The sequence below is a fragment of the Ursus maritimus genome, unplaced genomic scaffold (assembly GCF_017311325.1).
Source record: "Ursus maritimus isolate PB19 unplaced genomic scaffold, ASM1731132v1 scaffold_1, whole genome shotgun sequence".
Lineage (NCBI taxonomy): Eukaryota > Metazoa > Chordata > Mammalia > Carnivora > Ursidae > Ursus > Ursus maritimus.
The window spans coordinates 105,561,364-105,574,964 of NW_024423343.1; the positions used below are offsets into that span (position 1 = coordinate 105,561,364).

General features: G+C 47.7%; 1 protein-coding gene across 1 annotated transcript in view; it reads right to left on the reverse strand.

Annotated features, from left to right (window-relative positions):
* Positions 1 to 6,006: 6,006 nt before the first annotated feature.
* Positions 6,007 to 13,601, reverse strand: part of LOC103658573 (cytochrome P450 27C1) — a 21,145-nt gene continuing 13,550 nt past the window's right edge. Inside the window, exons 6-9 of the mRNA XM_040637824.1 lie at positions 12,870 to 13,036; positions 11,654 to 11,732; positions 10,987 to 11,190; positions 6,007 to 6,826 (exon numbers count right to left, since the gene is read on the reverse strand). Coding sequence (XP_040493758.1) covers positions 6,710 to 6,826; positions 10,987 to 11,190; positions 11,654 to 11,732; positions 12,870 to 13,036 — 567 coding nt within the window. The 3' untranslated portion in view covers positions 6,007 to 6,709. The remainder of the gene's footprint in view (positions 6,827 to 10,986; positions 11,191 to 11,653; positions 11,733 to 12,869; positions 13,037 to 13,601) is intronic.

Genomic DNA, 13,601 nt, shown 5'->3' on the forward strand with positions numbered 1-13,601 from the left:
GGGTAAACCTAAATGAGTGTTTATGCCATAAAACCATAATTACAATAGTAAGTAATATGGAGGGTAGAAAAGGTGAACCTAAAAGACAGGGCCAGAGAGATACATAAGACAGAGCTGGGAGCAGGGGGGCCTGGGTGGCTCAGTCAGTTAAGCGTCTGCCTTTGGCTCAGGTCACGATCCCGGGGTCCTGGGATCGAGCCCCACTTCAGGCTCCCTGATCAGTGGGGAGTCTGCTTCTCCCTCTGCCTGCAGCTCCCCCTGCTTGTCCCCCTGCTTGTGTGTGTGTGCTCTCTCTCCCTTTCTCTCTCTCTATCAAATAAATAAAATCTTAAAAAAATAAAATTAAAATTAAAAATGAAAGAGTAGGAAAAAAATAAGTAATTGCCAAGCTAGTGGAGAGGGGAAAGGGAAAGAAAACTCAATCAGATCAGAATTAAGTCAGGAAAGGAGAATCAAAGAAGACAGAGGGAGAGAAGTTAAAACGAAAGCACAAAGTAAAATGTAAGTTAAATCCAAATGTATCAATGCTCACAACAAATGTTAAGAGTTAAATGACAGAGATCACCAAATGGAATTTTTTTAATCCAGCTACATTCTGTTTACAAGATATACACCTGGGACATAAGAACACAGAAAGATTGGGAAAAAAAAAAACTAGGGCGGGGGGATAAAATGGGAATAGAAACGCCGGGCAAATAAAATAAAGCTGCAGTAGCTAAAGAAATGGCAGATGAAAATGGAGTTTGAGGCAAAAGTACCTGGAGGGGATCAATGACAATGACAACGACAAATGGGATAGCTCACCAGGAAGGTAAAACAACACTTTACTTGACTGCGCCTAATAACATGAATATATTAAGAAAATATTATATATTAGAATATATTATGGGGCGCCTGGATGGCACAGCGGTTAAGCGTCTGCCTTCGGCTCAGAGCGTGATCCCAGCGTTATGGGATCGAGCCCCACATCAGGCTTGCTATGAGCCTGCTTCTTCCTCTCCCGCTCCCCCTGCTTGTGTTCCCTCTCTCGCTGGCTGTCTCTCTCTCTGTCAAAAAAAAAAAAAGAATATATTAAGCAAAAACTGATAAGTCCACAATTATAATGGGAATTTTTAACACAGCATTTTCAATAATTGGCAGGCAAACATTAGTAAGCGGACAGATGTTCTCGACAACACAACACCACGCCTGGCCTAATAAGACATATGTTGAGCCCTGCACTCAACAGCACACATGCAACATTTTAAAAAATTAACCCTGTGTGAGACCACAAAGCAAGTCTCGACAACATCCTGCAAATCAGAATACAATCAAATTAGCAATTTAAATAAAAAGAAGGTCATAGAGGGGCACCAGCCTGGCTCAGTCAGAGAAGCAGGAGACTCTAGATCTCCAGTCTGTGAGTTCAAGCCCCATGTTGGGATTACTTTAGAGATTACTTAAAAATGAAATCTTTAAAACTAAAAGAAAAGAAAGAAGTTCGTAGAATTAGAAGACATGACAACAGGTGGGGCTCTAAGTGGCCCCCTTTCCACCCTGGGCAGATTCATATGGCCCATTCCAGGCAGCAGCTCTGACCCTTTTCTAAAAAAGTAAGGAAGCCCTAGCATAGACTTCCATGCCTGCCACTTTGTCCATTATGGGCCTGTCCTGTCCCTGGTGTCAACTGAGACCAGTCCCTGTGGCTTCCTGAAGGCAGGAAGGAGGAACATCACAAGGTCTCCTGGGCAGCAGCTGTGACCCAGGCAAGGAGACTGTCTCTTTCCACAGCAGGTGGCCAGTACCCCGCATTTGCACTCAGCCAACCCCAGCCTGGGGTTACCTCCTCACCCACAGGTACTGGAGCCACTCAGAGTGAGCCACTCAGAGGGAGCCTGACCCTCGTTGCCTGCAGGCTGTGGGGTAAGGGCACTGGTGCCCAGCTCACACCTGAAAGAGTCCCCCACAAGCCCGGGCACACAGGGAGGCAACTGGATCCACCAAGAGTGGGGACAACAGAGTCGGGCGGGGGTTTTAAAGTCTGTCCAAGGGGAGAGCTTGGATGGGTCATGGGACGTAGACAGAAGTGGACCCTGGGTCCACCATAGCTGGGGGACAATCGTAAGAAGCCACTTGGAGGAAAGGCACTGCCTGCTTCTTGGAGGTACAGTTGGAGGTTCCTTGTTTAGAAAAACTCCAAAGGAGGGAGAGTCAGCTTTGCATGTCTGCTCAGGCCAAAGAGCCTGACGCCAGATCTCCTGTGGCCATCAGAAGCCACCTCCCCTTTCCTGCCACCTCCTCTTCCTCTGCCAGCTCCAAACCCAGAGGAGGGAGGAGTGGGGGACATGCGAGAAAAGAGACACCAACCTGTCCCTCCCTCCACGGACTTCCCTGAACCACCCAGAGCTGAGGGGGCTGAGGGGCTTGTCTGTGAGTGAGGTTCAGGGATGTTTTATTTTCACAGGACTGGGTATCTTCATTATTAAATGAGAGTGTTATGATGGCTAAGAGTAACTGGACACTTTTCCAGCAGTGACCTTGGGTCAGGGCGCCGGTCACTGGCCAAGCCTGTTAAACACCTGATGGAAGAGGAACCTGGGGCGGGGAGGGGGTTGCCTACAGATCCTGCAGCCAAGGGCCTTGGCCTTCCTGGTCATTGGCTGTTCAGCTGTCGCGCAGTGTGGAGGACGGAAGTGTCCCTCCAGTTGTCTGTGTCCTCTGCCCTGCTACTTGGGCAGAGCAGCCTCGAGCTGATTCTCACCACGCACCCAGCACCTCCATCAGCTCTCAGACTCACCAGGTGCGACCCCTTTCACTGGACGGACCCATTTTTAGAAATGGAGTTTGGGGGCACCTGGGTGGCTCAGTCAGTTAAGTGTCTGCCTTTGGCTCAGGTCATGATCCCGGGGTCCTGGGATGGAGCCCCACATCAGGCTCCCTGCTCACCATGGAGCCTGCTTCCTCTCCCTCTGCCTGCCGCTACCCCTGCTTGTGTTTTCTCTCTCTCTGTCAAATAAAAAAATAAAATCACAGGGGTGCCTGGGTGGCACAGCGGTTGGGCGTCTGCCTTCAGCTCAGGGTGTGATCCCGGCGTTCTGGGATCGAGCCCCACATCAGGCTCCTCCGCTATGAGCCTGCTTCTTCCTCTCCCACTCCCCCTGCTTGTGTTCCCTCTCTTGCTGGCTGTCTCTATCTCTGTCGAATAAATAAATAAAATCTTTTAAAAAAATTTTTTTAAAAATAAAATAAAATCACAGAAAGAAAAAGAAAGGAGGGAGGGAGGAAAGAAGGAGAGAAAGAAAAGAGAAAAAGAAAAGAGAAGGGAAGGGGAAAAGAAAAGAAAAGAAAAGAAAAGAAAAGAAAAGAAAAGAAAAGAAAAGAAAAGAAAAGAAAAGAAAAAAAAGAAAAGAAAAGAAAAAAGAAATGAAAGGAAAGGAAATGGAGTTTGGAGTTTGAGAACCCTGAAGCAAGGAACACGCTGCAGGGCCCACCACTGTGCTGTCCCACACCCAGGGTTCCATCCGGTCCTGGCTTGGCTGCAGTGCCCGCCCCGCTCCTCCCTTCCTCACTCGTATCTCTGGATCTGTCCTCAGCTCCTAAGGCCGGCTAATCCAAGCAGGCAGGTCCCCCGACAGTGGCTGTCCTGTAGTTAAATCGATCATTGCTAACAATTACTGAAAAGAAATGAATAATGAGGTTATTCATCAATCCAGTCTTCGGCTTTTGAAGACACGTTTTATTATGGAAATGCACACACATGTACACAAAGTCAGGAGAATGTCACGAATCTCCCATGTACCCTCCACCCCGCTCCAACAGTTCTCAGCACCAGGCCAATCCCCGTTCACCTGGTCCTTCCCACGCCCCCCATCACCCCCACACATCACCCTCCACAGCAGCGCTATTTTAAAGCAAATCCAAGATGTCGTAGCATCTCGTCCACAAACATGGCTTATTAGTATCTCTAAGAGCTGTCTCCAAGAGATACGATCTCTCTCTTTTTAATGTAATAATTACCACTAGCACACTAAAAAAAACAAAAAGACAAAAAAAAAAAAACCCAGTAATTCCTTAATATCATTCAAATATAGAGGGCCCAAATTTCCCTAATTATCTCTGAAGAGTCTCTTTATGAGTGGTTTATTTAAATCTGAATTCAAACCAAGTCCAGCATCACATGTGGTCAATACGCCTTTTAATTCTCTTGTAATCTGTAATGGTCTCCTTCCTCTTTTTCTTTTTCCTTGTCACTTACTTGCTGAAAAAAAATGGAGTCGTCTGTCATGCAGACTTCACTATATTCTGGATTCTACTGACTGCATCTGCATGGAGTTGTTTCGTTTGGATTGTTTTTGGTTTTGTTTTTGTTTTGAAATCTGTTCTGACGAGATCGGGCGCGTTCAGGGTGGTATGTTCTGTATTTTATAATTTTTCCATTTAGGGGCACCTGGGTGGCTCAGATGTTTAAGCATTTGCCTTCGGCTCGGGTCATGAGCCCAGGGTCTTGGGATGGAACCCCTCACCAGGCTCCCAACTCAGCAGGGAGTCTGCTTCTCTGGCTCCCTCTGCCCCTCCCACTGTTTGTGCTCTCTCTTTCTCAAATGAATAAACAAAATCCTTAAAAAAATAATAATGATTTTCATTTAAAGACCACTTTATTTTTCTTCATTTCAAAACCATTTTTTTATTTGAGTATAGTTGACACAATGTTACCTGTCAGGTGTACAACATAGGGATTCGACAACTCGATACATTACGTTATGCTCACCACACATGTAGCTACCATCTGCCACCATGCCACACATTACAATACCACTGACTGTATTCCGTATGTTGTGCTTTTATTCCCATGACTTAGTCATCCTATAACCGGAAGCCTGTGCCCTCCACACCCCTTCACCCATGTTGCCCACCCCCCCTTCCCTTAGGTATCCATTAGTTCTCTGTATTTATAGGTCTGACTCTGCTTTTTGTTTGTATAGTCATTTGTTTTTTGTTTTTAGATTCCACTTACGAGGGAAATCATATGGTATCTGTCTTGGAATTTTAACATGTCCCTCTATAACCTGTGCTTCCTATAGACTGGTAGTAGGTCTATAGACTTATCCAACACCGTTTCCATTTCCTCGGTAAGGACACCATAGCTGGCGCCGCGTGCATCCTGTTACATCACAGTGGGAGGCTCCTAAGGTCTGTCTGCCCCTCTGTCCAGTGAGACAGAACAGCAGGCTCAGGTGTCACCACCCTCTCACCGCAGGCCCATCGCCAGGCCTTGTAGAGGGTCGCCTTGTAGAATAAGAGGTCACTGCAAGTTGCTCTGTTCGTCTCAATACTTTTTAAGTTCAGTCACAAACAGAATAAAATTGAAGCTATCTTATAAAAGTTCATAAACCTCCAAGTAATCCAACATCTCATCTGTTATCATGACGTAATTTCATATTTAACTGTACGTATTTTTACAGCACTCAGAGTTGTTCTGTCTTCACACACAGATTTAACATTGCCACATACTTTAACAAAGATGGTATGTGAAATGGCTTTTATTTCTATTTCATTTAAGGTTTCTTTTGCAGCATGACTAACCAAAGTGGGGGGGAGATATATGGTATGTATTAGTAGGGAAGTGATTTGGGGGGAGGATTATGTGAAAAGATTTGTGGGATTGAGAAGAAGCAGTTTCAAGCATGACTATGGGGCGAATGTTACAAAATGGAGTTTTTTCTTATCAGCAATCAGCAAGTAGCATGAAAGGCAGCGGAGCTTGGCATGAGCGCGCAATCCTGGGGCCCAAGGCGTCCGGCTGGAGCCTTACATAAGCACCAACAGCTGGATCACATTTCCAGTTCAGATATTTAAAATAACACCATGAAGATCAAAATATTATTTTATCTATAGCATGTCCATTTATATATTTATTTTTTCCTTGAAATAAAAATGTTCTAAAGTTACACGGTTTTCCACGATGCTTGTCTAATTCATTTTTCTCAACTGAGGCAATGAAATCCCACACAGTCAGATTTTCTTTCTTATACATCTGCTTAGTGTTTACACTGGGTTAGAAAACCCAATTATTCTGGATTTCACCAGGAGTTCTATTTTCTATTGATGATTTCTTTCAAACAAAAGCTAACATTCAACTTCTTTAGGAGCTGTTACTGGAAAAGGAAGCACCAGTTTGGAGAGAAAAATAAGAATATAGTCCTTTTAGTTTTGAGCCCTTCTGCGGGATCTAAATCTGGATAAAATGTTGACTCTGGTGCTTTCTTCCCATACTTACAGTATTACAGAGACATTCGTAATGTTCCCTCTTCAAATTGGAAACAGTTGCATTTGCTTCCCGACATAGATCCTGGTGCAGTATTGCAGGACATCTATTCACGCACAGAATGCGTAAGTGAACCAACATTTCCTTGCACGAACGCCTAGGAGACTACACTTAACTGAACATCAAATACAGCACAAGGGTAAGACCATGGAGGAGACACCAGGATTCAGTGCCGCTCATTTTTAAACAGTCGTTTCTCCAAAGAAAAGGCAACACTGGTTTGCAAAAGTCAAATAATCTTTTCCAATTACTTTGCATAAAGATGTACAAGTCTCCCAGAATGTGGGGGGCCAGTTTATCACTAAGACAGCCTCTAAAAGTGATGGTTTCCCTCCTCCGCCGTCATCAGTGACATTGGAACGCTGGGTTTGTGTCAGGTGGCTGGCTGGGTTTAAAAATCCAGGCTCACTTTCTGTTAACAAAACGCACGTGGATGGGCCCCCCTGGAGTCAGCAGCCCATGGGTTTTTGCAGGAACAGCTTTAGTCCAAGAGGATGTTTTGATCTCAAAATGTTGAAGCAACTAAGAAGAGAAAGAAAGAGGGGGAATTCAAAATGGAGGCAGCAGGGGACTCGCAGGGCTCTGAATGAGAGCCCCTCATCTTCCTGCAGTGCGCATGGGCTACAGGGAGCCCGGGAAGTGGGCACGGCCATGGTGCAGGACACCAATCACCAATTAGGGGGATGCAGGGGATGCTGCGGGTCTGAAAGCAACACTAGGTCCTGCACAGGAGCCCGGCCTGTCCACTGAGCAACTGGGAAACTCATGTGACAAAGATATGCAGACACAGTGTTCAAATGACTCCCATTTTCTCAGCCATTTCAAAACTCCAACTCCTCTGCTTCCTCTTTAGGTCGAGGTAAAGAAGGAATCAAAGGAGCAAGGAGGACAGAGAGACAAGGTGAAATCCCAGGTTTCCCTCGGACTGGGAACCTGAGGTGACACAGGCCTGGGGGAGCACACCACCGTTTGCAGGTGAATCATCCAAACAGGCTTCAGTTCTCAATTTAAATATTCTCGATCTGTACCTTTGATTCCATTTCTCATTTCTGCGGTTCAAAGGGAGAACCAGCTCTACCATTCCGGGTCAAACTGGAAAGGACCTCAACAATGAGTTTTAAAGAGCACCAAAGTATCCATCAGCCTAAAGCAATAACCTCCACCACCAACCAGCCCTGGCCTGATGTTCAAGGTCACGCTGGCTTAGGGAACTCAAGGCCACCTGCTCTAAGACCCGTGTCAGAGCACACATGAGTTCCTGGAAGGGAGGAAGGGCTGTGCTCACCAGCACACTAGCTACTGCCCCCAACACTGCTGCCCACTGGTCCAGAATAAAGTCTAGCCTAACAAAGTGTCAGTTTTGGAGAACATATAATGTCACATGGGATCCAGGCTGCTCACCCCCTCCCTGCCCTGACTCCCTCTCCAGCCTCGTCCCCCAGGACACTGATGGGTCCTCAGGTGGGCTGGGGCTCCAGGGAAGGTCAGAGAGGGGGAAGGGGCAGGGCTGACTGGGGACATATGTTGGACCCCCTCTGTTGTCACACTTCAAGAGCCAAGCTGAATGACCCGTATTTAGGCAGCTCCGACATGTTATAGCATCGAGATAGCTTCAGCAAACATCTAACCTCTGACCTTTGGTTCTGACTTCCCAGAACTGCTTGCACATCCCACGTGGCAGGAGAACTCACATGTAGGTCTCCTCACTTCAAGGCCAGCGTGCCACATGGCCTTCTTCCCTTTCTGAGTGGGCAACACTATGCTACTAAAAAAAATCCAAACTACACAGGAAATGTACAAGCAAAAAACAAAACCCCTCTTGTGCCTCGAGTCTCAACTCCCAAGGAGCTAAAGTGCATCTTCTAAAAGTTCTCTGTGTGATTGAAGTATCTTGTTCCCATATGACGGTGCACCTTTACGTCCCTTCCCTTCCCGAAGCCACAGGCATGTTTCCTGTCCTACTGGGGGAGACGCCTTTTCTTTGGTTAAGGAAAGCCCTCCCGTTACTAGTGTGCTAAGAGACTTTCTTCATGAATGTGTGTGGAATGCTATCGATTCCTTTTGGGGGTGGTCATATACTTTTTCTCCTTCAATTAGCTACTGTGGCAAATGCTATCAACAGATGTCCCTGAGGTGCGCCATCCCTGCAATCCTGAATACACCTGAGGTGCTAGGGAGGCACTTCTGTTTCTTATGCTGCTGAATTCGCTTTGCCAATTTTTCCCTTAGGATATTTTCCGTCTTTGCTAATAAATCAGATTGGCTAGCAGTTTTCCTTTCTCTTATTATCCTCTCCAGGTGTTGAATATCAGGGCCATGCAAGGCTCATAAAAATGAGACTTCCTTTTTCTAGTCTCTGTATAAGATGATGATTATCCATTCATTGAAGGTTTGATAAAACTTTCAATGACACTGTCTAGGTCTGGAACGTTTGAGGCGTAAATCATCTTACTACTGACTCCATGTATTCAGTATCTGAAGTCTATTCTCTTTCAAGTCAATCTGGGCAACTTACATTTTCTAGTACATTGTACATTTTATCTAAGTCTTCAAGTCTATTAGCAAAAAAAGCCATTTGTGGTATTTTCTTGATTTAAAAAAATCAACGACTGCATGTGTAGCTGTGTCTCCTTTCTCGTTGCTAGTGTGGTTTATTTGTGCCTTCTCTCTCTCTTTTTTTTCCTTGGCAATTACCAATAATGATATTCCCGTTCTATATTTGCACAAGTAGAAATGAGGACTCTGCGGAAAAACTGCAGCAGGTACATTTTTATGTTAATAGCACCAAACAAACAAAACCCCATCGCCACCACCAAACACCCCATTTCTGACCCTCTTCCAATGGGAATCCCAGGCAGGGCTGGCCTCTGTGCCCTCAGCTGGGGTCTCCTGCTCCTGTGGTGTCCCCTCTGGTTCTTCAGGCAGCCAGAGCTGGGTGAGCGTAAGCCCCATAAGCTCCCAGTAGGACACGGCCTCTGCCTGTCCCGGATGTGGCTGCAGACTTCATGGCAGCATTTTATGGAGCACGAGACCTTTCTGAAAACCCAGGGGCAGCCACTCAGAGCAGGTCCGTGGACAACAGCAGCTTCCAGTTCTCTGGCACAGTCTGTGTGTGGACACTATTTTTAGTCCTCACACACCCAAGAAGTAGGTATTTGGCCCATTCTGTGAATAAGGAAATAGGTTCTGCATGGTGGAGAAATCTGCCCATAGTGTCGGAACCAGAAAACAGCAGAGCTGGGATTCGAGTCTGCTCGCCCCGGAACTGCTATCTACACTGCACTGAGCTGCCTCTCACCTCAGACCTGACTGCGATGGGCCATTAGCCACAGGGCCCACCGTCGCCAGGAATGGCTGCACTGGCAGCAACCCCACTGAGCCTGGCCAGCAGCCACTGCATCCCGACAGAGGGGAGATGACCGTTCAACACACTGGTCACTGGGCTTTCCCCACCTGAGCCGCGCAGCTCGAGAGGTGTTCTGCTCCCACACCTCCTGCTGCATGCTCCCCACCTGCGCAGAAGCCCCTCAGCTTCAGCTCTCAGAGCCGTCCCCAAGTACAGACCATTCAGAATCCCTCTCCACCCCTCCCAGGCTGGCCAGGCTTCCATAGCACCTGATGCTCTCTCATGCCATCTGTCATCGAGGTCCCAGCCCCTCCGTGTTCCCCTCTAAGCTCTGCGAGGCTGCGGGAAAGCACCTCCATGACATAGGGGGGAAATGTAGGGAGGAGTCAAGACACCTGGGCCGTGCCACACACCTGCCACTCTGTGACTGTGGCAAGTGGCTCCAACTCTCTGAGCCTCAGTTGCTTCCTCAATAAAATGGGGAGCCTGGGTCACCAGGTAATCTCTACATCCTTCCAATGCAATGTCAATGGCCGTGGCTCCCAAACCTTGGGCCAAGATCTTTCATGGCTAAGATATGTTAATATTAGTCTTCCTAAATTTGCAGGGAAACCTAACGAGTAGAATTTTCTCTACTAAAGTCTTTTCTTTTATAAAATTTCCTTCCAACATGATCTAGCTCATGCCACAGCACAAACTCAAATACAGTATAGGCAGAAAAGCATCTATTTTAACAGTAAGAGATTAAATGTAAGGTATTCTCCAACAAAAACCAAGCCTTCCTGCTGTTTCACAACCTAAACAAGTGTGAGAACGACTGCTCTGTGTAAGTGGCTGGATCACACATCTCTCAGAGTGCAGCCCAGTGATCACCAGCATCAGAAACCCCTGCAGCCCCACCCTAGACCCACCAAATTACTATCCTGGTGGGCCCAGGAACCTGCATTTTAAGGAGCTTCCTAATGCCTTTGCTGCTCCAAAACGTTCAAGGACCACTGGTTTGACACCTTCCCGTTCACTTCTGTCAAGAGCTCCTCCTATGATGAAGAGCTGAGCTCTTGGGCCCCTGTAGACCCCCCAGAACATGCACACCTCCCAGTCCTTCAGGCCTCCAAGGGCCCCAACTGCCACTCCACGGTTTGAAGGAGGAAAGAGGCTTGGGGGAGTGGTCAGGAGACCCAAGGGGTAGCATTTTAAAATATAAAAGGGATTTAACATGAAGCTCTTGCTTTTGAGTTTTCCAGATCACATCTCCTTTCCCACCCAAGTCCAGGTCTGGTGGAGCCCAGGAAACAAGGTCAAGGTGGAAGGCGACATCTGGCCCCCACACGCCTACCTGGATCATCAGGAGGTGGATCTCCAGCTCCGCGATTCTCTGCCCAATGCAGCTCCGAACCCCGTACCCAAAGGGGATGGACCCAAAGTTGTCAACTCGATCCAGGCTTCCCTTCCGCAGCCAGCGCTCCGGCCGGAACTCCTTGGCCCGAGGGAAGTTCTCATCGGCATAGGATGTGGCATAGTGGCAGAGGGCCAGCTGGGTCTGAGGACACCATTTGCAAGGAAAAAGAAAAAAACAGTAGGATCACATAAAAGCAGAGCAGAGGCAAGAACCCCGGTTGGATGGTCTCTCCAGAGGTGCTTCTGGCCACGTAAGGGCCCCCAGGATGGCAGTCCTCCTTCAGTGGATGCCCACCCCTCATGCCAGTGCAGCCACTGAAGAGATTCAGGTCCTTCAAACCTCGACCCCACCCCCCACAACTGCTATGCCCATGGGCCTCTGGGGGAGGGAGGAGGAGAAAGGCCTGTGAGCTACAGAAACATCTGGCTTTGCTTTTGCCAGGGCAATAAGCACCTCCTTGCTTCCAAAGCCCCATCTTTGTCACAAAATACAGAAACCTACTGATGTTTGCTTGGGCGCAAGGACTCCCTAAACATACCAGCAGATTTCCCGCTCAGCCACCATGGCAAAGCCCAAGTCCCCACACCCTGGCAACCAAACTCACGCCTTTGGGAATCAGGTACCCGCCAACAACCAGGTCTTCCTGGGTGACTCGGCCATTCCCTGGCAGCACTGGAAACAGCCTGGAACAGAACCAACAGAAGCAGGAATGAGGCAGTCCCTTTTAAAGTATTTTACTAAACTTTCAAAAATCTGGACATTTTGCCATTTTCATTTTTCGAAAACATAACATACGGTCCAGTTTCAACTAAGAAATCTCCTAAGGACCTCCGTGGCTCCTTAGCTTTGGCCAGCGAGTAATCTGAGGAATGGGAAAGTAGGTCCCTTGGTCAAAAATGTTTATGAAACACGAAGCAGAGCCTTGAATGTGCTATTGTGTTCCCAGCAGGGATAATCCTGAGTCTGGTAAACTTACGTGCACATGGGACCCCTTTATCAAGCAACAGTCCACAGGACTCAGGGGCCTGGGAAACACATGTTGAGAAATGCTCTACGGAGACAGACTGCAAATCAGTGGTTGTCTAGGGGAGGGAAATGGGAGAGGCTGGGGATGATGGTTAAGGGGTTCAGAGTTTCTTTTCGTGTAATAAAATATTCTAAAATTGAAAAAACAATGCTCTATTTCAGCTTTTGGATTGTTTCCAAGAGGTAATCCGGAGAAAACTCTGAACGAAACTGTAATTGACAGATACCAGTCAACACACAGCTAGCTTATTTCCCCCGAGGTTAAACAACATGCTGTAGATTAAGGGTCCACAACCTGAAACGCCATTATCAAGTCGAGTTTAAAAGAATTATTGTGGGGTACACCATATATCCACCTCTGCTCTTCGGCAGGGCAGGTCCTCCACTGAGGAACGCTGTGTTCAGAATCCTTGAACCTCAGAGGAGGAAGAAATTGCACTGGCCACCTATCCTACCTCCCACCCAAACCCACCTAAGGCCCCATATCCCTCATGCCCAGGCTTTTCCGAGTGTTGGTAAAGCCCTGCCCAAGAGTGAAGGAGTTCATTTGGTGTCGCCGACCCAACTAGCATATCCACACAAGAACCACAGTAAGAAGGTTTGGTAATTAGCCAGACAGCCCAAAACAGTTTCCTGATCAATCCATCTTGTTCTGCTTTACTTTCAGAGGAACAGGAACCACGGAGCATGTTGGGAAATTTGGTGAACGACATGACTAAAGCAGGTACGATGTCGAATAAAGAATCAGAGACTTAAAAGGCAGTTTTTGACATGGATTTTGGTGAGCCCTTTACCTCAGCGTTTCCTTCAGCAGAGCTCTGACCAGTGGGACTTTGGGGACATCGGCTGCCGTTGGGACGTGCCTTTCCCCCAAATTCTTAATGATCTCCCGGTACACGGTCTGCTGCACTTCTGGGTGCCTGGCAAGCAGATACACTGCCCAGGATAACGTGAAGGATGTCTAACAAAGAAACCGGCAGACACAGGCACGTGGGTGAGTAACACCGAGGACCGAGGCAGCAGGCAACTTCCGCCAGGAAGTCAACTGAGCTTAAGCACAGGTGTAAAGTCATGTTCATTCAACTCCATCCGAGCACGTTAGGTCTTACCAAAGCGAGAGCTGATTTTCCCTAATTCAGGCCAGAAAAAAATAAATATTATTGGAAAGTAACATCAACTATGTGATTCAATTGCTCTTTAAATGAAGGGCTGCAGGAGAAATTATTTCAGAACTTTTTGGATCGCTTAAAAGCAATCCTATTCGATGGCATCTAAGAGGACATAAGGATGCTGGTCAACCCTGTAAGTGCTGCCTGGAACTTTCTGTGACCTTCTTTGCAAGGGTCATCTCTTTTTTGCTAGGAAGGGCCAGCGCCTGCCGGTCAGCCGGGGAATTGTTCAGTCTGGTACTGCGCAGGCCCACGAGGGTTGGGCGGGGCCGGCTCTGGCTGCGTCATGGCGGGGCGGGGCGGGGCGGGGCGGCGCGGCGCGGGGCGGGGCGGGGCGGGGCGGGGGGGGGTGAGGGG